General features: G+C 43.4%; 1 protein-coding gene across 1 annotated transcript in view; it reads left to right on the top strand.

Annotated features, from left to right (window-relative positions):
• bicdl1 (BICD family like cargo adaptor 1) overlaps nucleotides 1-20736 on the top strand; it is a 36789-nt gene that overhangs the window by 4792 nt on the left and 11261 nt on the right. The window contains exons 3-4 of the mRNA XM_061260787.1: nucleotides 16754-16870; nucleotides 17841-17852. Of these exons, the coding sequence (XP_061116771.1) occupies nucleotides 16754-16870; nucleotides 17841-17852 (129 nt within the window). The remainder of the gene's footprint in view (nucleotides 1-16753; nucleotides 16871-17840; nucleotides 17853-20736) is intronic.

The raw sequence follows: 20736 nt of genomic DNA, 5'->3' as shown, positions 1-20736 counted from the left end.
CTGCTGGGAAAACCTTTTAAGCACCATGAATAAGATGAATAACAGCAATATCCTTAGTACCCACAGTGCTGATGCTCCAGCTCTCCCTGCAGAGGGGAGGGTATCTTCACAAGGGGAAGGAAGGAAACGTAACATTTAAAGCTGAGATATGTTTAGTAGTATGAGAGTCAGTAGGAGAATTTTGATCAATGTTATTGGAAGGACGGGGGAACTCAGAAGTGTTTGGCTGCCTTAGGTAAGAGAACACCTACATTTTTCAGGACCACTGCATTGTTAAAAAGCCCCATTTGAAAAACTTCCTGTGCAGGAGCCAGACATTGGCAGGCGGCTATTTCAACCTGCACTCTCCATCTCCTCTCCCCTGGAGCCGGGCTGTCCTTATTGGGATTAAAATAGATCTCCGTGAGCACTTATTTCACAGCTCATGGAGAGGCAGGGGACCTGTAAGCATCTGGAAAGACCCGTCTCTGTTGTCTGTGGGGTCATTAATACTGGATGAGGGGTACGGCGATCGGAAACAGAGGGGGTTAAGGGATAAGGGAGGGCAGCTGCATCGCTTCTGTGACTGGTCTGTGACGAACAGCGCAGGTGAATATCCTGTAAGAAGCGTAGAGCCATGTGGCAGAGCACTGTAAAACCACTGTCCACTGTTTTCACTGACAATAGTAACAACACCCAGACACTTGCAGAAAGACATGTACCAGAATATTAGGGAGCCATGATAGACAGAGATGACAAAATAGGAATCATAACAGCTAATAATCCCCTCAACATGCAAAAATAATTGTATTAAAATTATTAACAGAGAAAACAGTCTATACAGTAGATTTGGCAAATATTCTTATGTTTTATTTTAAAGAAAATAGGTGCACCACTGTCTTGTGGGCAGTCAGTCAAACTGGTTTGCAGTGGCACCTTCCAATAAAAAAGTGGTTTCGCTCTATCCTCATCAGCTCAGAGCATCTGATGAAGAACATAAATAGAAATGCAGTTCAGTGCCACGGACTGGAGGATTCATTGCTAGATGGCCTACAGTATGCAAATGACAACCCAGATTCTACTGAACAGAGACAACCTGTCTGCAATCTGAACCAAGGGGAAAAACACACAGCAATCCCTTCTAATTAATGCCAAATGATGACTGTCCCAGGGCAGAAAAGATAGCTTTGATCAGTGCCGTAATGCTCTTCACAAATTTCATGGATTTTTTTTTTCTACTTCAAAGAAGAAAAGCAGGTACACCACACAGGGCAGGGGCCGCAACCTAGCAACCACTGGCCTGCCCATTACAAGCAGGATCAGAGTAAGAGGGTGCAGAGCGGGGATAAGCTGTAATCCTCAATAACAGACTTTCTGTATTCTAAAGACTCCAGGCGAGAGATGCACTGTCCCAGCCTATACTGCATCAGACATTCTGCAGGGTGAAGACACACGAGTGCCAGTACTGGGGATATTAAAGTCTCATTAAAGTGTGTGTGTTTATGTATGTGCGTGCAGATGTGTGTGTGAGTGTGAGTGTGTGTGTGTATATATGTGCGTGTGTGTGTGTGTGTGTGTGTGTGGCTCTCAGCACACATTATCCGATCAGTAAATGTGTGATGATTCATCTTGGCTACATCATTCAGATGGGAATGAGAGCCAATCAGAAGTGAGATCTCCAGGCGAAGGAGTGGGCAGCAGTGGTTGGTGTTTGTGCGGATGCAGAGCTCTGTGCTGCGTGTAGCACAGGAAGAGGCAGCTGGACATGTGAATAAGGCTGATCGCCCGGCGGCCATAATCTGGTCACAGCAAGAGAGAGGGAACACTGTCTAATGACATCACCGCTTGGGCCCAGAGGCGAGGCCACAACCTTATGGATGCTTGAAAATAGATTTGCATCAAAATCATTAAAGTCAGCCTGGCAGGTAGTTCTCCTTTTTTCCAGAATGGGGATAGAAAGAACCTCTTTCACCGCAAATAAAGCAACAAGATAAATACAAGTAAATCTCAACATGTATTAGTATTATATTGAGACTTAAAATCTTATTTATGTTTTTGAAAAGACAAAAATATTGCCAATGATTTCAAGATTTGCCAATGGGGTAAGTAAACTTAAAACAAGCTAATATTTTCTACTCGAGAGAAAAAAGTCTTACAAGTCTTAAATCTTACAAGATTGAAATGCTTCTTTAGACTTTTTTGTAGTGTGGGATTCAGTGTTCCAGTGTCCTATGAACACTGGGGTTGAAGTTTCAGCAGTAATAGCAAGACCTTGGCATTAGTGACCAGTTCCCCTCCCTTCCAGAAAGTGCAGATGTTGTTCTCTGAGATGTAAACTACGACTCAAATTGTTATACATCATGTATATTTTCATTTTTTTATGCCAGATTAGGATACAGCTCATCCATCACTGAATATAGCAACATTAAAAATAGCTGGTCGGGACTTTATTAGAAAACATGCCCACACACCTGATCATAGCCAAGATTAACCTGCTGTGGATGAGCTATATGGACCTCTGCTTCGTCACTCGGAGGGGATATTCATAGTCCAAGGCAAGCCCATTAGCCCACCTTGGTCCTGACTATAGTCCTCACAGGACCAAGCACAGGTCACATGACAGCAGTCTTTTCATCAATGACTAACTGCCAGTGGTCTTAGGTCATAGGGGTGGTTGAATCAGTTAAAGCCCTGGTCATTGATTCAGCATCCCATAGTTCATTATCCAATCAGGCCTGTGCTGACTGTGGCCAGGGGTCCCAGTGCAGTCATGGGGTCACCCAGGGTGTAAGGGTGTCCCTCATTTCATTTAATCTCTTAGGTTGATGTTTTAAAGAAACAAATACAATTTCTGCTGCTTTTCCATTTACTCTAGAGATGATTATACTGTAAGATAACTGCTGATGGCAATACTCAGATCCTCAGCAAGGTCTACAGTTGGGTACAGGATACCCGGTTTGTATGACACATTAGTATTCATCTGTATTTGTGTCTGGCCTCTATGAAACTGTATTTCCAATGAAGCTGTGGAGTGCAGTTTCCATGGTTACAGCCAATTGTTCCGAGTGACAGTACGGTTATGTGAAGTTCTAGGCCAGGGTACACTCTTCCTCACTCTACCTATCAGCACTGCACTCTATCAGTCCATAGAGCTTTCTTCTGAAATTAAATAGGAAATAATATATTGAATGTGCTGCATAAAGAGCAGTTATTCCAAAACACACAATACATGCCTCTTCTGTCATTAGCCAACAATGACATAGTGTCACAAGTGGCTTCATCTCTCCAGAGTAGGATAGCCAGAGCTTTGTGAGTTTGTGTTACTTAGGAGCCCCCTAGCCATTCTCCAGGGGCCTGCAGGTTAGCAAGTTGTCATCAAGAGAACAGTGTGCTTCTTCCATGATTAGCATTAGCTCTCGTGTGATATGCTAATGATATGCTGTGTGGCTCGTAGTGTGAACACTTGTCATTGGCTCAAGGGCAAGTGTGTCAGAAGAGAGCTTGTGCTTTAGCTGCAGTGCACCCTGTATGTGTGGGTGACACAGCGGTGATTCAGAAGCATAGTACCATAGCAGATTCCAAAATGAAAGATGAAATGGGTAAAAATATGTGTCCCTCTGCGTCACAATAACCTTCAAGGTGTCAATGCCGTGATGGCCAATGTTTGGTTTACTTTTAATAGTAAAACACATGCACAGTACAATATGACTGAATAGAGAAACAGAAACAGGTAGAGGGAAGTATTTAAGAACTGTAACCTTGTCTGCGATGTGAAAACAGTTCTTCCTCAAAGTTGTGACCTGTCTTGGTTTGGTCAGTTTCAGCTGTAGACAACAAAATGTTTCTGACACATCCAAGTGGGCATTCTGCCAGTTGGTTGGCTCTATTGGAGAGCCGCACTGATATCGACAGCCAAAACGTCTCTTCATGGAGACAAGAAGGACCTTGAGGAGCTCAAGGCAATCTCAGCTAAATAGGAGCGTGTTATCAAGGGCCATTTGGTTAACCTGGAAACAATGCAGTGGATTCCACAAGAAATTCCCTGTGTCATCAAGGGCATCAAATTTTGCTAAATACTGCAGTGTATATGCAATGTACTTCCTCTATCAATCATATTGCCTATGATGATATGTATGTGTGTACGTACGTTTTAAAGTATATCATAGTACACATATATTTATATACAGAAATATACATATGACATACAGTACGTATAGTATATTTATGTATATTGCATATTCATGATAAATTCATCGTTTCATATTTATATGTTGGACTTTGTCAGGTTGCAATGCAGTGTGAATCTGATGAAGCTGTATCTGATGGGGAACTGCAGAGCATCAGGAAACAGAGCTGGGTTTGTACATAATAGATCAAGTTGTAATTTCACGGCAGCGCTGTGGCTTATGACCACACAATGCACAAGTGAGAAAGACGGAAAGGCTGGAATAAACAAAACAATAAGAGCCTACAATGTTCCTCTGCAGTGTGCGTATCCAGAGAGTATGCAGAGAGAGAGAGAGAGAGAAACAGAGAGAGACAGAGTGGGAGAGAGAGAGACAGAGCGGGAGAGAGAGAGAGAGATAGAGCGGAAGAGACAGAGAGACAGAGCGGGCAGGAGAGAGAGAGAAACAGAGCGGGAGAGAGAGAAAACAGAGAGAGACAGAGCAGGAGAGAGAGAGACAGAGAGACAGTGCAGGAGAGAGAGAGAGAGCAGCAGCTGGCAGACTCACAGCTTCTCCAACCCTACTTCTGTCTGGTTGCCATATCAACCCACATTACATGTCAAATTCCATGTGTAACCATGGGAACGTTCTTTGCTGTATGGCATTTTACAGTTCACCAGATGGCACATACATATACCCTCACACACACACACACACACACACAAGTACTTACACCCTGTTTTCCTCTTTATTATACACCCGTACACATTCAGCCCAACTAGGCTTCATACTGTTTACTAAAAGGCCATTCTATATTTGCCTTGTTAGTTTACAGCAGTGCCGGAAAAAGGCAGAGTGGAAATCCCACCAAAGCTTTGTGTGTTTTCCACTCCCTTGTTCATTTATTGTGCACCTCATACTTCCAGATGGCCTTGACTGTGGTTCATGATTTACAAATGAAAAGAAAGCAAAAGAAAAGAGACAAAAAAACAAGAACAGTGCAGTCCTCAAGTCCTTGAAAAACAAAGAGACACTTAGTGACACTGAAGCAGCGATTCATCATCATCTGAGAGCCTTTCATCGCAGTGCGACGTGTAGCTCTAATGGAGGTGTCAGATTGAGACTTCGCATGTCTGTCACACTGAACAGCTGTGTTGGGCCTGTAATATATTTGGTTCCCCATCTGCAGCCAGCTGTGCTCAGGTGACAATGTGCACAGGACTCAAAGAGGCCAATGAGCGACCATGTCTGTATACGGCTCAAATCATGGAGTAAAGGAGTCGAGGAGAGGTGAAAGAGGACATCTGTTCTCCATGGATAAATCCCGGAGGCGGTGTGCAGGCAAGGACAACACTGTCAGGTGTAGAGAAAACCCCTTCCTCATGCTGTCAGTACGAACCCCTTGGATATAATCAACATTTGGCCTCAAGTTTAAACCGCCATTAAAAGCAAAGTGTTACTCCTTTTTTTTCTCCTGCCTTTACAAACAGCTCAGAGATTCCCAGCGGTCCCTGAAATGAATGTGAATATAAAACAAAGAACAAAGAAATCAAAGAACATTTATTTGGTCCAGAGGGGGGGAGGAAAGCCGTCCCTCCGCCCTCGGTCGCCTGCCCCTGGGCATTGTGGGTGCAGCGGTGTGTTGTGCGGGAGTCGAACGTTTTGTTCCGCCGTGTGCCGTGCTGTTTCCAGGCCTGTGCATGAGCTGTGCTCCCCTGAGTTCTGTATTTACCGCTTAATGGCTGTTGTGCTCTATTAGCTCTGTGCTCTGCCCTGTGAGGAGGCTCCCTGCTCTCTGGGGTCCTGCCCTGTGGAGTATCCTGCCCTGTGGAGACCTGTGTTCCATGCAGGTATAGCACCCCCTGCTGAAAGAAACAGCTCAAGCTAGGTTTTGAAACAGCTTGTAGTTGGTGACCAGTTCAGACTAGCTCCCAGCTCAAAATGGTTTAGCTGGTTGACTCGTTCAGATCAGCTCCCAAGCTAAACATGGTTTGACCAGCTCAAGCTATGTTTTGAAACAGCTGGTAACAGTCAAGCTACCAGCTACCTACCACAGTTATGAACAACTTTCAAGCTGGTGCTTTCAGGTGGAGCTTATCGTGTTGAGGCACTGTTGTGTGATCCCCAGGTGCACCACAGGGTAGATTATGTCACACAGTTGTTAGGATCCTAGGACACTGTAATCTGATTAACAAAAGGCAGCACCAAGCAGGGGGTGTTTCTGACACACAAGTGGCCATGGGAACATAGCACAGCCTGTGATCTCTGTGTTGATCACAGTGTGACCCCTGGGCAAACGTCCCTGTCACAGACAGTCGGGGGTCACAGTAAAGACACATATTACTAGTACAGTAGAGTGAAGCAACACCAAAGAGGCAAGATGTGCTCTGTGCTGCTGTTTGCTGTGGCACTTACCAGCCAGTTCGAAGAGCTGGATAAAAACAGCTGTGTTTACTGTATGTGGCTCAGAAACTGCTGTGTGTTTTGACCACTGGGTTGTCCTTAGGGGTGAGAAACCTATGTTTTAAGTGTTACATACTGTAGAGTCTGCAACAGCATGCATAATCTGTTGCCAGATTAATCATTCAGACCCCACGCTGAGGGTTAAGAAGTTCCTAGTAAATGCTACCAGGCAATGAAGCTAAAGCATTATCGTTCATCAGTTATTATTATTATTATTATTATTATTATCAGTTATTATTATTATAATTATTATAATTATGAAACACTCCTTAACTGAATTAATAAAACAACACAAAAGTAATATGACATAAACGGTAAATATGATAATTACATTTAGATCTCAACATGCAGTAAGTTTAGCAGACACAACCATAAGGTGCATCTGTGTGACTGTGTGTGCAAAGGAAGTATGGATGAAATAAAGTCTACTGCTGGTGGGGAGGGGGGAGATGGAGAGGGCTGACATCAGCACTAATTGAATTGGGTGCATTGGGTCTACTTCCACCTCCTGTCCCCGTGAAACACCCCCGAATCACCTCTAGCATCACAAGCACTTAGGAGACTGAAAAAACCACTGTGGTCAAAATGAAATACGGTCATTTCATCTCACTGGTTCTCCTATACCAATCCACCCAGCCTCCCCCCGTCCCCACCCTCCCCCCGTCCCCACCCTTCCAACATTAGCTGCCTGTGCTTTGCTCCAGTCGTGAGCGAGGAGTTACTGCCATTGACGTGACCCCTTGGTGACCTTGCTGCTGATGCTTTTCAGGACGTGGCGAGCTGCGACAGGGGACTGGCCATAAAGTGACAAAAAAGAAATGTCAAACTAGGTCAGGGGAATTGCACAAAGACTTCCCTCCTGAATATTCTGTTAGAACCTCCACACTGAAGCTCCAGTTGGAGGGTCACGAGGCCCGGCTGAGAGTGAACGGCAGCCCCGCTGCAGTGAGAGCCAGGGTGTGCTGAGTCACAAACCGGCAGCCAAGGGAACCCTCATCGTCACACCCGGGACGGCTTGGTCCAAGCTAGCAGTGACAGTGCAGCGTTAGCGTGGTCAGCTGCTCTCACCAGAGACAGGGCGTTAGCGTGGTCAGCTGCTCTCACCAGAGACAGGGGCTCCATACGGTGGACCGGGACAGACGGTCTGCGTCCCACACCGTTATCAAAAGGGACAGCCAACGGGCGGCACGCCCTTCATATCTACAGGGGCTCACAGACTAGGACACTTAACATTGGGGGGTTATTGTCTTTTACTGTCCCAAACAGCACCCCCATAATGAGCCATGGGGAAAAGTGTGAATGTCAGCTATGTGGAAAGCAGAAAAAAAGGATGCCTGTGCCGTAATAATGTAAAGGCTTATCGTACTCGTTAAATGCTTTGTCTGCTGGTATTGTGTCTTCTGCTGTTTGGCTCATCAAGGATACTCATGACAGCACATCTCCGGTTTTTCTTGTGATTATATAACTGACTCACATGAGATATGTGTGAAAATGTTATTTTCTGAATATAAGCGTTTGTTTATGGATGCACGTGGACTACTATTGTGCGTCACGAGATGGACACTGTAGATGCACGTCCTATCAAATAGCTTCCCTATAGAATAAACAGTCAGTCAAAAAGACTATTTGCAAGTAAAAAAGAAGCCCAGATCGAAGCCCACTTCTTAGTCCTGAGTTACGTGTACAGTGGAACCGAACTGGCTGAATATACTCATCATAATTGTTTGAATTTTTTTCATAAGAATCAGTGCTTGTTTAAATGGAGTTTGGTTCTTCAATCCTTTAACTTGAACATGTAATATAGAATGCAGAATAAGCAATTTAGTGACTGACACCCTATCCAGATTATAAAGTCTTGGTTTAGTCCAGATAACATTGCATATTTATAGGCATAGTATATCTGTATGTATATCTAGGCATAGTTATTAAACGTGTCTCACTGGTGGCTGGTATGCTTCTAAGGAAGGCAAGCACATCGTTTTTGTTTTCTGGAGGTGTCTTTTTTAATGTACTTAATGTACATATGTTCGGCAAATTGCCCAGGCAGTTTTGTATGTGCTCTGAAAGACAGGAAAGATACCATGCACAGATTTATTTTATAGCATTTATTCATAATTATAAACATTTAAGTTTGGACTATATGTACAGTATTGTGCCAGTATTCCTTCCGATGAGCACAGCAATCTTTGCATGTGCCAAAGGGAACAATTCCAAGTGAAAAAATGTATAGCACTATAAATATTTTTCAAAAGCTCAGAACACAAACTATGCTTTGAGAAGAACCTTCAGGAATGGACAGAGTTGATTAAAGTCATTAGCTAGCTGGCAGCAACTACTCAGAAAATCAAGTGGTTGCCTACCAACGCATTTTTTCTCAATTAACTTGGCTGAAGAATTTGTTTATCCTCACAAAATTATGTTTAATCAGCCGAATGCGAGCATTGTGTTGAGCGACACAGGAAGTATGATTGGGCACCTTTCTGTGGGCCCATGTTGGGTGCTTGCATGTGGGCATCCGATGGAGGAAGGAACAACTGCTAAATAATTTGGTGTTTAATGTTACATTGCTGCCAATTCTAAATATTGAGGGGTTGTCCCACCCTTTGCCCCCCCCCCCACTTGGCACCAGTACATATGTCAGTACTTTACTAATCCACACACCATTTAATCAGAATGATCCAGCCGCTCCAGTCATCCTCTTGTACTAAAGCCCCCCAGGGACGTCTCCTCTCATCCTCCACTACATATCTGGTTCAGTCTTTCAATTATTCCAGAATCTGCAGACGTGGTTCCAATGCACATTAGCGCATCAAACAGATGCTAGAATATGGATGCTGGCCTGAGCCCCCTCACCATCAGGAACAATACACAACGGATACATGGTTTCCTGTAAATATATTCATCAGCACGTTTCATGATACTTTCATTGTACTAGAAATGTATTGCACCATTTTTAGTATCATTTTGAGCTGGAAATGTATTTTAATTCTATTTCATAAAGTGTTGGAAACAGAAAGATGTATTTAGATGCATTTTCAAATGTTTTTCAATTTTCAATTTTCAATTTTTGATTAGTCATGTGCACAGCCTTTTCTAAGTAACAAGATATTTAGTAATCAGACTGAATACAGGAAGGAAATAGATTTTATTTTCTTGGGAAAGGTTCATATATAAATAATGTTCTGTTTCATCCTCCATGACATTTATCTGCAATATCTCAGTCCAATCCCGGACCTTCTTTAAATCACTCTTCTCCTTATCAGCCCATATAGGATTCCAGGGTTGCTATGGTGATATCTGATAATCGGACTCTGTTTCTCCAGTGCAGTCTCGGCTATGCTAATGAGGCTGTGCTAATCTCACTTGAATCTTCCAATCACCATGCCAGCAAGGCCGTGGGAGGGACATAGCTGTGGTCTGATCCAGGCTGAGCCAGTCAGCTTTCTGATCAGGCAGTAAAGGTTGTCTGCATTGCAGACCAGAGCCAGAAGATGCTGCGTCTTTAAAACACCATAACCAAATCTAAACAGCATGGGAAAACAGCTTAATTATTTTTATTTCTTTACAATATTTTACATTTCAGGATTTGTATTTCCATTTCCCAGTGCAGTGCAGGAATTCAGTGGCCTTTGAACTCACACTGTCGTGAACATCAGTGGCAGGGGTGAGAAGGAGAGACGAGGGGCCACAGCAGTCTCTGTAAACCCAGCTGCACCCCCAGGCGGTCACAAGCTCTCACGCAGCACACGGTGGTCCAGAAGCCGTTCACAGAGTGGCCGTTTGTGTGGACCATGGAGAACACCTCTGTAGCTCCCCCACAGGCCCCTGCAGCCCCTGTCCCCCGTATCCCCCCTCACCCCCTGTCCAGTGGCACCCCTGTCCTCAGCCACACTGCTGAGAAGAAGAGCCCCACTCCGGGCACTTTGCACTGGGGCGGGGTGGGCAGACTGCGGCAGCCCTGGGTGTGGGTGGACCCTGCCAGCCAGGCTGCAGCCAGGCTGCAGAGCAGTATGTGACCACACGGCGGTGGGCGGGCAGCTGCGGATCCTCTCTGGCGATATAGCAGCTGTATGTCGTGAGCAGAGCGCGCTCCTAGCCGCAGCCACCATAGAGTAGAGAGCTCACTACTCAATGGTAGAGAGCCTATATGACAGTGACCAACAGAGGTGTAAAATCCAGGTGCAGAAAGTAAACATCCTCCCCTTATTTTGTTCCAATCACCTGGATTTGGTCATTAACACAATTCTGCAGCCAGGAGGTAGAACTAATACATGAAATCAGCAGGAGCTCATGGGAGGAATAAACACACGGGAAGGACTTTTACATTCTGACCACCTCTGGTGACCAACAGTAAAGTACACAATTAATTGGACAACAGGATATACAACTCACTGCCCAATGGCAAACTAAAGACCCTATACCAAGGCTGCTGGGTGGTTGAATCTGTTAAGTCACTGTTCTACTAGGTGGACGGGGCCCGCTGACTGATACTGAGTCTGACTGAGCTGAGCTGACTATGGCCGGCTGGGACAGTCTACTTGGTCAAACAGTACGTGTAGTATGTGTAGTCTTCCTCTACCTCATGCCCGTTTAAGAGGCAGAGACTTGACCTCACATGTTTCAGAGGAGATCACATGCTTTGTCTGTGCTCCCAAAATGATTTGAGCTAATGATGAATATCACTTGGCATTCCAAACTGTGAGAAAGAAACTATAGACCCAAATACAATTACATAGAATTCACTGAAGGATACACAATTCATTAGCCAACTGAAGAATATACTATAGAACCCACAGACTAATATCATTGTAAAGCACAATCAGAGCATGCCACTGAATATTATCATAATGCACCCCATTTCCCCCTTTTCCCAGACTAACTGACATGCTCAGCTTCCTGGCTCACCATCTAATCAAGAATTATGCATTCATAATGCAGCATTTCTCTCTAATGTGTGCTGTTAGTCTCTCGGCGCATGAAAAATGGGTTACGGTTTGAGAGGAAAGCAAGGACGAGTTTAAGAGAAAAGATCCTGAAGTATTCCCGTGTCAAGTTGGGACAAAGAGTCGACTGATATTTACAGTGCAGGGACCATGGAGGTTCTGAGTACACAGTGTATCTGGACCTGGTACATGGACTACAATATAAATGCATTATTTTATTTTTCTTCATTTTAAAACTCCTAGGGACAGTGAGTGCTTCTTCCTCACAGTGCAAATGATGTCTCGCGAGTCATGTTGTTTTCGGAAAATGTGTACTTTCTTTCTTTCACTTGGAGCCACACTATCTGCTGTATAGTTTGTTCTTTTGTGCACAAAAGAACAAAAATCACACAGTTACTGATAAGATTAACTCTCACATAAAGGACAGACAGAACTTGGATGTCGTGTGTGTGTGTGTGTGTGTGTGTGAGAGAGAGTGCGTGTAAGGGGTGCTTGTGCTGATGACAGCAGGGGTTGGAGTGCTAGTTAAATACAGTACAACAGCTTGGTTTCTGTTCTGTGCTGTTATGTGTTGTACTCGTTTTCAACTACAGTCCAGGCAGTTGTTAATGGGAGTTTGCTGACATTTTTGTTTCTTTCCCTTTTCCTGGTGAATCATACTGTGATATAGTGTCTGCGACACATTTCTTCCAGTCTCAGTTCTCTGTGATAGGCTGGCAAAGTTCAATTAATCTCTGAGAGCACATTTTTGTGTGTGTCACTTGGAGCCAGGCTATCTGCTGTATAGTTTCTTCTTCTGTGCTTGCTTAAATGTGTACTTTCTTTTTTTCACTTGGAGCCACACTATCTGCTGTATAGTTTGTTCTTTTGTGCACAAAAGAACAAAAATCACACAGTTACTGATAAGATTAACTCTCACATAAAGGACAGACAGAACTTGGATGTGTTGTGTGTGTGTGTGTGTGAGAGAGAGAGTGCGTGTAAGGGGTGCTTGTGCTGATGACAGCAGGGGTTGGAGTGCTAGTTAAATACAGTACAACAGCTTGGTTTCTGTTCTGTGCTGTTATGTGTTGTACTCGTTTTCAACTACAGTCCAGGCAGTTGTTAATGGGAGTTTGCTGGCATTTTTGTTTCTTTCCCTTTTCCTGGTGAATCATACCGTGATATAGTGTCTGTGACACATTTCTTCCAGTCTCAGTTCTCTGTGATAGGCTGGCAAAGTTCAATTAATCTCTGAGAGCACATTTTTGTGTGTGTCACTTGGAGCCAGGCTATCTGCTGTATAGTTTCTTCTTCTGTGCTTGCACAGTTACTGATAAAATTAACTGTAACATAATGGACAGACAGAACCCAGCTGTGTGTGAGTTCTGTAAGCCTCATTATGTCTTTAAGTGACCCTGATTTGACACTGCATTGCCCAGGTTTTTATGATGTTGCCATTGAGAGGAATTTCCTACTGTGCCGAAACACCTTTTCATCACTGTTCTCTGACTATCTGTCTGGTACATTTATGAAATAGCCAATTAAAAATACATACATAGATGATGCTGTTGGATTCGTGGATATGCATTTCAGATCAAAAACATCAAAAAATGGAGATTCAAACAGATTGTCTAATGCTAGAAAATTGCTTCTCATAATGAAAAGGTGCATATTTGGGTCAATTTAACATTTGCACCATCATTACCTACATTCCCTGCTGCTACTTATTCAAGTAAAGATGGAAAAATGAAGCCACAAAACTCACAGCGTGGGCGTGAAAGAGTTAGAATATGATATGCATCAGCTCATCAGCAGAGTTTCCACAGAGAAGTGGCAGCAAGCTGAAGGAGCGAAACAAATGTAGTTGAGACATAGAGGAAGTAGATAAAGTATATTTTATATAGTTTTATCAATGTTTTTTAGGACTTGCATTGTTGTTTAAATATGCATGCCTTTTGTGTCAAACATTGGAGTTGATTATTTCTTCCAGAGTATTTATAAATTGTAAAAACAAATCTTGTTTTCTTGGTCTTGGTGAAAGGTTTAGTTTTGTTCTCTGTTACTGTTGTGCTGGTACACGGGTACTGGTGCATATCTGAGTCATATCTGTGTATGGGGGAGGGAAGGTCAATCTGGCCTTTCCTCCCTCCCTATCACAGTCCTGAACAGGAAGCAGTGTGTCATAGCAACCTGAACCATGGATGGCAGAAGACAGTTAAGATAGACCTGTGGGTTCAAGGGCTAGGATAACTGAAAGCCAGAACAGTGTAAGACTGTGTATGTGTGTGTGTGTGTGTGTGTGAGCATGTGTGAGCATGTGTGTGTGTACAGTACATGCGTGCATGTGTGTGCGTGTGTGTGTATGTGTGTGTGTGCGTGTGTGAGCGTGTGTGGGCGTACAGTACATGTGTGCATGTGTGTGCGTGTGTGTGTATCTGTGTGACTGTGTGTGTGTGTATGTGTGTGACTGTGTGTGTGTGCATGTGTGTGCGTGTGTTTGTATGTGTGTGACTGTGTGTGGGCGTGTATGTGTGTATATGTGTGTGTGTGTGTGTGTGTATGTGTATGCGTGTGCGTACAGTACATGTGTGCTTGTGTGTGCATGTGTGTATATGTGTGTGACTGTGTGTGCGTGTGTGTGTATGTGTGCATGTGTGTGCATGTGTGTGCGTGTGTGTATGTGTGTGACTGTGTGTGTGTGCGTGTGTATGTGTGTGCGTGTGCGTGCGTGTGTGTGTATGTGTGTGTGTGTGTGTGTGTGTGTTTATGTGTATGGGTGTGTGTGCATGTTGGATGACTCAGGCCAGAATATCTCTGCTCTGGCAGCAGGGCCTGAGGGCTGAGGAGACAGCCTCATTAAGCAGCACGATCACACTGCCACCTCTATTCTGGCTCCTGAATATACATAGACATAACATAACCGATAACTTTATACAGTATACAGTTAGGTCCATAAATATTGGGACATCGACACAAGTCTCCTCTTTTTGGCTCTATACACCACCACAATGGATTTGAAATGAAACAAACAAGATATGCTTTAACTGCAGACTTTCAGCTTTAATTTGAGGGTATGTACATCCAAATCATGTGAATGGTGTAGGAATTACAACAGTTTCTATATGTGCCTCCCACTTTTTAAGGGACCAAAAGTAATGGGACAATTGGCTGCTCAGCTGTCCCATGGTCAGGTGTGTGTTATTCCCTCATTATCTCATTTACAAGGAGCACATAAAAGGTCTAGAGTTCATTTCAAGTGTGCTATTTGCATTTGGAATCTGTTGCTGTCAACTCTCGATATGAGATCCAAAGAGCTGTCACTATCAGTGAAGCAAGCCATCATTAGGCTGAAAAATCAAAACAAACCCATCAGAGAGATAGCAAAAACATTAGGTGTTTGGAACATTCCTAAAAAGAAAGAACGCACCGGTGAGCTCAGCAACACCAAAAGACCCGGGAGACCACGGAAAACAACTGTGGTGGATGACAGAAGAATTATTTCTCTGGTGAAGAAAAACCCCTTCACAACAGTTGGCCAGATCAAGAACACTCTCCAGGAGGTAGGTGTATGTGTGTCAAAGTCAACAATCAAGAGAAGACTTCACCAGAGTGAATACAGAGGGTTCACCACAATATGTAAACCATTGGTGAGCCTCAAATACAGGAAGACCAGATTAGAGTTTGCCAAACAACATCTAAAAAAGCCTTTACAGTTCTAGAACAACATCCTATGGACAGATGAGACAAAGATCAACTTGTACCAGAATGATGGGAAGAGAAGAGTATGGAGAAGGAAAGGAACTGTTCATGATCCAAAACATACCACCTCATCAGTTAAGCATGGTGGTGGTAGTGTCATGGCGTGGGCATGTATGGCTGCCAATGGAACTGGTTCCCTTGTATTTATTGATGATGTGACTGCTGACAAAAGCAGCAGGATGAATTCTGAAGTGTTTTGGGCAATATTATCTGCTCATATTCAGCCAAATGCTTCAGAACTCATTGGACGGCGCTTCACAGTGCAGATGGACAATGACCCGAAGCATACTGCGAAAGCAACCAAAGAGTTTTTTAAGGCAAAGAAGTGGAATGTTATGCAATGGCCAAGTTAATCACCTGACCTGAATCCGATTGAACATGCATTTCACTTGCTGAAGACAAAACTGAAGGGAAAATGCCCCAAGAACAAGCAGGAACTGAAGACAGTTGCAGTAGAGGCCTGGCAGAGCATCACCAGGGATGAAACCCAGCGTCTGGTGATGTCTATGCGTTCCAGATTTCAGGCTGTAAATAACTGCAAAGGATTTGCAACCAAGTATTAAAAAGTGAAAGTTTGATTTATAATTGTTAGTTTGTCCCATTACTTTTGGTCCCTTAAAAAGTGGGAGGCACATATACACCGTTGACCTGATTTGGATGTAAATACCCTCAAATTAAAGCTGAAAGTCTGCAGTTAAAGCACATCTTGTTTGTTTCATTTCAAATCCATTGTGGTGGTGTATAGAGCCAAAAAGATGAGAATTGTGTCGATGTCCAAATATTTATGGACCTGACTGTATATACACTTAGTGAGCACTTTCTTAGGTATTTATTCATTTTTTAGACTTATTAAATCTTCTGCTGCTGTATCCTATGCACTTAGAGGTTTGATGTGATGTCTATTCAGAGATGTTCTTCTGCATACGACTATTGTAATACATGGTTATTTGTGTTCCTGTCACCTTCCTGTCAGCTTTGACCAGTCTGGCCATTCTCCTCTGATCTCTCTTATTAACAATGCGTTTCTGCCAGCAGAAATGCTGCTCACTGGATGTTTTTAGTTTTTTGCACCATCCAACTGTAGAAACTGTTGTGCGTGAAAATCCCAGGAGATCAGCCGTTTCTGAGATACTCAAACCACCCTGTCTGGCACCAACAATCATTCCACAGTCAAAGTCACTTAGATCACATTTCTTTCCCATTCTGATATTTGGTCTGAACCAGCTGAACCTCTTCACCACACCACGTCGGCACAATTTTATGCATTTAGTTGCTGCCACATGATTGGCTGATTAAATATTTGCCTTAACAAGCTGGTGTACAGGTCTACCTAATAAAGTAGTCACTGAGTGTAATATACTGTTTATGTCCTGCCGTGACCAGCAGCTGCTCTGTAGAATGGGGAAAGCATACTTATGTCCACTAACCCATCTGCGATCCGCCCATTTGTGTGTTCCGTAGGCTGCGGAGGTGGAGAAGCAGCTGTCCACTCAGGTCCACTCGCTCCGGGATGACTTCCGGGAGAAGAGCCTCTCAACCAGCCAGCACATGTCCCGCCTGGAGAGCCTGCAGGCGGAGGTGAGGGAGACTGAACCTGGATCACCACACTGTACGCACATTAACGTTACTGCAGAAATGGGTGCATCGTGTTCAAGGAGGTGGCAAGATGCTGGTGCAGATTCTTATCAACATTACATGGATCAAATGAATCAATAAGCCAAAAGAACACAGAGATTAAATAAAACCAGTTGAAAGTTTAATGTAACTTGTTTTCAGTGTTCCTTTTTAAGGGTATGTATGGAAATACACTTGCACTTTATTAGGTATTTACCAGACTTTTTGAGTTATTGGTTTTCTGCTGCTGCAGCCTATCCGCTTATAGGTTTGACGAGTTGCGTGTTCAGTGATGCTCTTCAGCATACCACTGTTGTAATGTGTGGTTATTTGCGTTACTGTCACCTTCCTGTCAGCTTTGACCAGTCTGGCCATTCTCCTCTGACGTCTCTCATTAACAACGCATTTTTGCCTGCAGAACTGCTGCTCACTGGATGTTTTTTGTTTCTCGCACCATTCTCTGCAAACTAGAGACTGTTGTGAGTGAAAATCCCAGGAAAATCACCCTGTCTGGCACCAACAATCATTCGACAGTCAAAGTCACTTAGATCACATTTATTCCCCATTCTGATATTTGGTCTGAAAAACATGAGACTCTTTAACATGTCTGCATGCTTGTATGAATTTAGTTAGCTGCCACATGATTGGTTAATTAAATATTTGCCTTAACAAGCTGGTGTACAAGTCGACCTAATAAAGTGCTCGGTGAGTGTAGTCCTTACTAACTATTTCATAGAATAGGCTTTGCACTTATGAAACATCTTAATCAAGAGGTATTGTATGCCTTGCATTAACCATTACACTGGTCAAAGCTTTCAGAGCAGGCCAAAATGATCCTGACCTCCCCTAAACGTCTTCTTTTCCTCCTCTGTCCTAATCCTCCCTTCCCCCATTCCCAATGTTTGGGTTAAATTCCTCCTCCTGATTGGAGCAGCAAGGGCTAGAAGTAAGTAGATATAGCTTGCTATTGGTCCGTCTGCATGCCTGTCATTCGTCATGAACATTTGAGGCTCAGGTTTGCACAATAAGGACAAAGAGCTTGTTATTTTTAATCCATCATTTAAATTTTCTCCCAATGTGGAATGATAAAATGTAGTTGCATGGTTGCCCCAGTGCTTTAATGTCTTCTACCAGCTCTGGGGAGTGCAGATTAGCATGTCTGTTCTTTCACACAAGTGTATTCAGCAACTACTTCTCCTATAGTAGTTCAGCCAGTCAGATATTGTGCCAGAGGGCTGCACTCCACGTGCAAGCAGACACCTAAAAAGACCAGAGTAATTACTAATGCACAATGAGGTCGGAGATACTCCTCCGACTGACACTCTCCCTCCCTGGGCAATGCTATACGCCATGAGAAGAGTCACTGTTAGCAAATACATCATCACTGGAGACAGGTAGAGCAGCTGGCAAAATGGCTATCGTTATTTATTTCACCCTGCTGCATACTCATATTTATGAGGGCTTTACTTGTTGTTTCCCCAGAGACCTCAGATTAAAGGAATCATGAGAGAAGCGATTCAGCTGTGGCAGCTGTTATAGCCTAAAAATTGGTTATTTGTGGTTTAACTATCAGCTATCTAAATTGCCACTTAGGAACCAGGCAGTTGTGACCTTACTTTAGTCTCAACCATCACAAAGTGTCAGTAACAATGCCGATGATAACTGGTAGACACTTTTTGGCTGTACTTACTGTTTCATGCCTATTTTATTATCCCTAGTTCCTGTGGGAAGTAGCAGGAAGTAGAATCAACCTGTCACTGCTGGCACTGTCTTGTTCGGTGTTACCAGAATAGTATGCGATTGATATAGTTCTTTATTTTCTAGTGTCTTATTTTTAAGATAGATTTATGTTCGTTTTATTTAATACTAATGTTAGCTTGGCTAACGGAGTGAGCCAATAGAAGTGAAATGAATAATTCATTTATTGAAGAAACGAAATGACAGACACTAGTTCACCGCACTTATATATAATTAAGGCTCGTCTTTCAAAAGTGATGAGGAGCTGTATGAACTAATTGGAATTGGACTGTGTGTCTCCAGCTGGTTGCTGCTATGTGCGTTGCTATATTGATGATGCTGCACTTTCATTGTGTGGCTATTGCCCTGTGGGACTCTTGACCTCTGCTGAACTGGCACAATCAGGATTTGATTCCTGGACATTAATGATTCTGAAATGCAGGGTCATTCAGCCATCGGTGATTTATCCTTCTGGGGAAAGATCAGCTCTTTTATGACCCTTTTATGGGTTCAGTTACCTGTCCTGGCAAATTCATTGAAAAAAGGAGGAGGGGGCAGTGATGGCTCTGATTAAAAAATGCTAGCCAATAGCAAGTGCTGTGCAAGTGCTGTGTGCAAACCTGAGGTGGCAAACTCGGTCTCATCGGTGTCGTATGTTGTTGGTGTAAATTGCGTACTGCATGTTTTACCTGAGCTGGACAGGGGGGTTGTGACCTACAGCATGCTACATGCTACATGCTACCGCAGGGCATTCGCAGTGTTCACTCATAGTGTACAGCGTCTCCTCCAGACAGATTCATCTCAACACATGCCAGCAAACTGCAGTTCACAAGGCTGCCAATGGCAAATATCAAGTGCAAAGCACGGATTGAGTAATGAGTAATTTTTTTACAGGAATGCATTAACAGTGCAAAAGGGAGGCTTTCAGGATGCTGGCAAGCCTGTCACAGATTTCCTATAAATAACCACCTGGTCTGAGGATTGCGAAAAACCTTGTATGATGTGTTCTTTGTTTAGGAAAGATGTTTTTTATATTCATAAATAACCCCAAAAATCTCACAGAATACTAACTAGTTAACACTTAAATAAATGAATGAGGGTGCGATAGGATTTTGTTATACTACTAATATACGATATATTAATGTTTTAGAGGAAGTCAAACGTAGATCCATGAATTAGGCCTACTTTGTATATTACTACTTTTTAAAATGTTCTAATATCAGAATGTTCAATCATTTTATGATTGTGAGGAACCAGACTCAAGGGGGGAGCCCACCCTCCTCTGGCCGCCTCAGAATTACCGGATTAGTTTCCACTATACATAAGAGGCTGGGAAGCTCACTGAGTTACAGGAATTACACACACAATCAAAATGCTTTTCCACTTATTCTGCGATGCAGTATCTGATTTGAGGCAAGGCCTTCTGCAGGGTCTGAACAGTAATGTATGGAGGAAACGCTCTATATTTAGTCCAGCTGCAGCAATTTCTGGGGCTTCCCGCACCTGTGATATATTTATATTTCGAAAGAAAGAAAGCCCAAAAAACTCAATCTCTGCTTTTACAAACATGTCTGAAGATCCTCTTTTCATTGTAACACATTCCTTACCCTGTTGTGGCCTACGTTTGAAATGACCATTTGTTTCAACAATGCACATTCCTCCATCGTGAGTTTGAGTAGAATGACAGCATAAGATACAGCCTGAAAGCACGCAAAAAGCACGACAGTTGTCAGCCCTGCTTTAACTAGGACAAATACAGTCTCGCGACCACCGTATAGGCTAGTGCGATAACACTTACACTCTGTGGTAGAGATTAATTTATGCGTAGAGACTACTGCATAATTCCCATGCAGACTGGAACGTAAACCCCGCGCGACACCGGCACACTGAAATAGGTTAACAGATGTAGGGCATGGCGGAGGGGAGAGAAATGAATGTGCTGGTATTTTCTAAATGGCTCGAGCAGGATGGTCTGTTACTGATGGTGCCACAGATACAATTATGCGTATGGTGCAGACAAACAATTCAGGTCATATCCTTCGAAATGCTCTCGTGTCGTTGTAATGGGCGCCACCGTAGTCCACCCAAGGTTG

The sequence above is a fragment of the Conger conger genome, chromosome 11, assembly GCF_963514075.1.
Source record: "Conger conger chromosome 11, fConCon1.1, whole genome shotgun sequence".
NCBI classification, from domain to species: Eukaryota; Metazoa; Chordata; class Actinopteri; order Anguilliformes; family Congridae; genus Conger; species Conger conger.
This window is presented reverse-complemented; position numbering and strand designations above follow the sequence as displayed.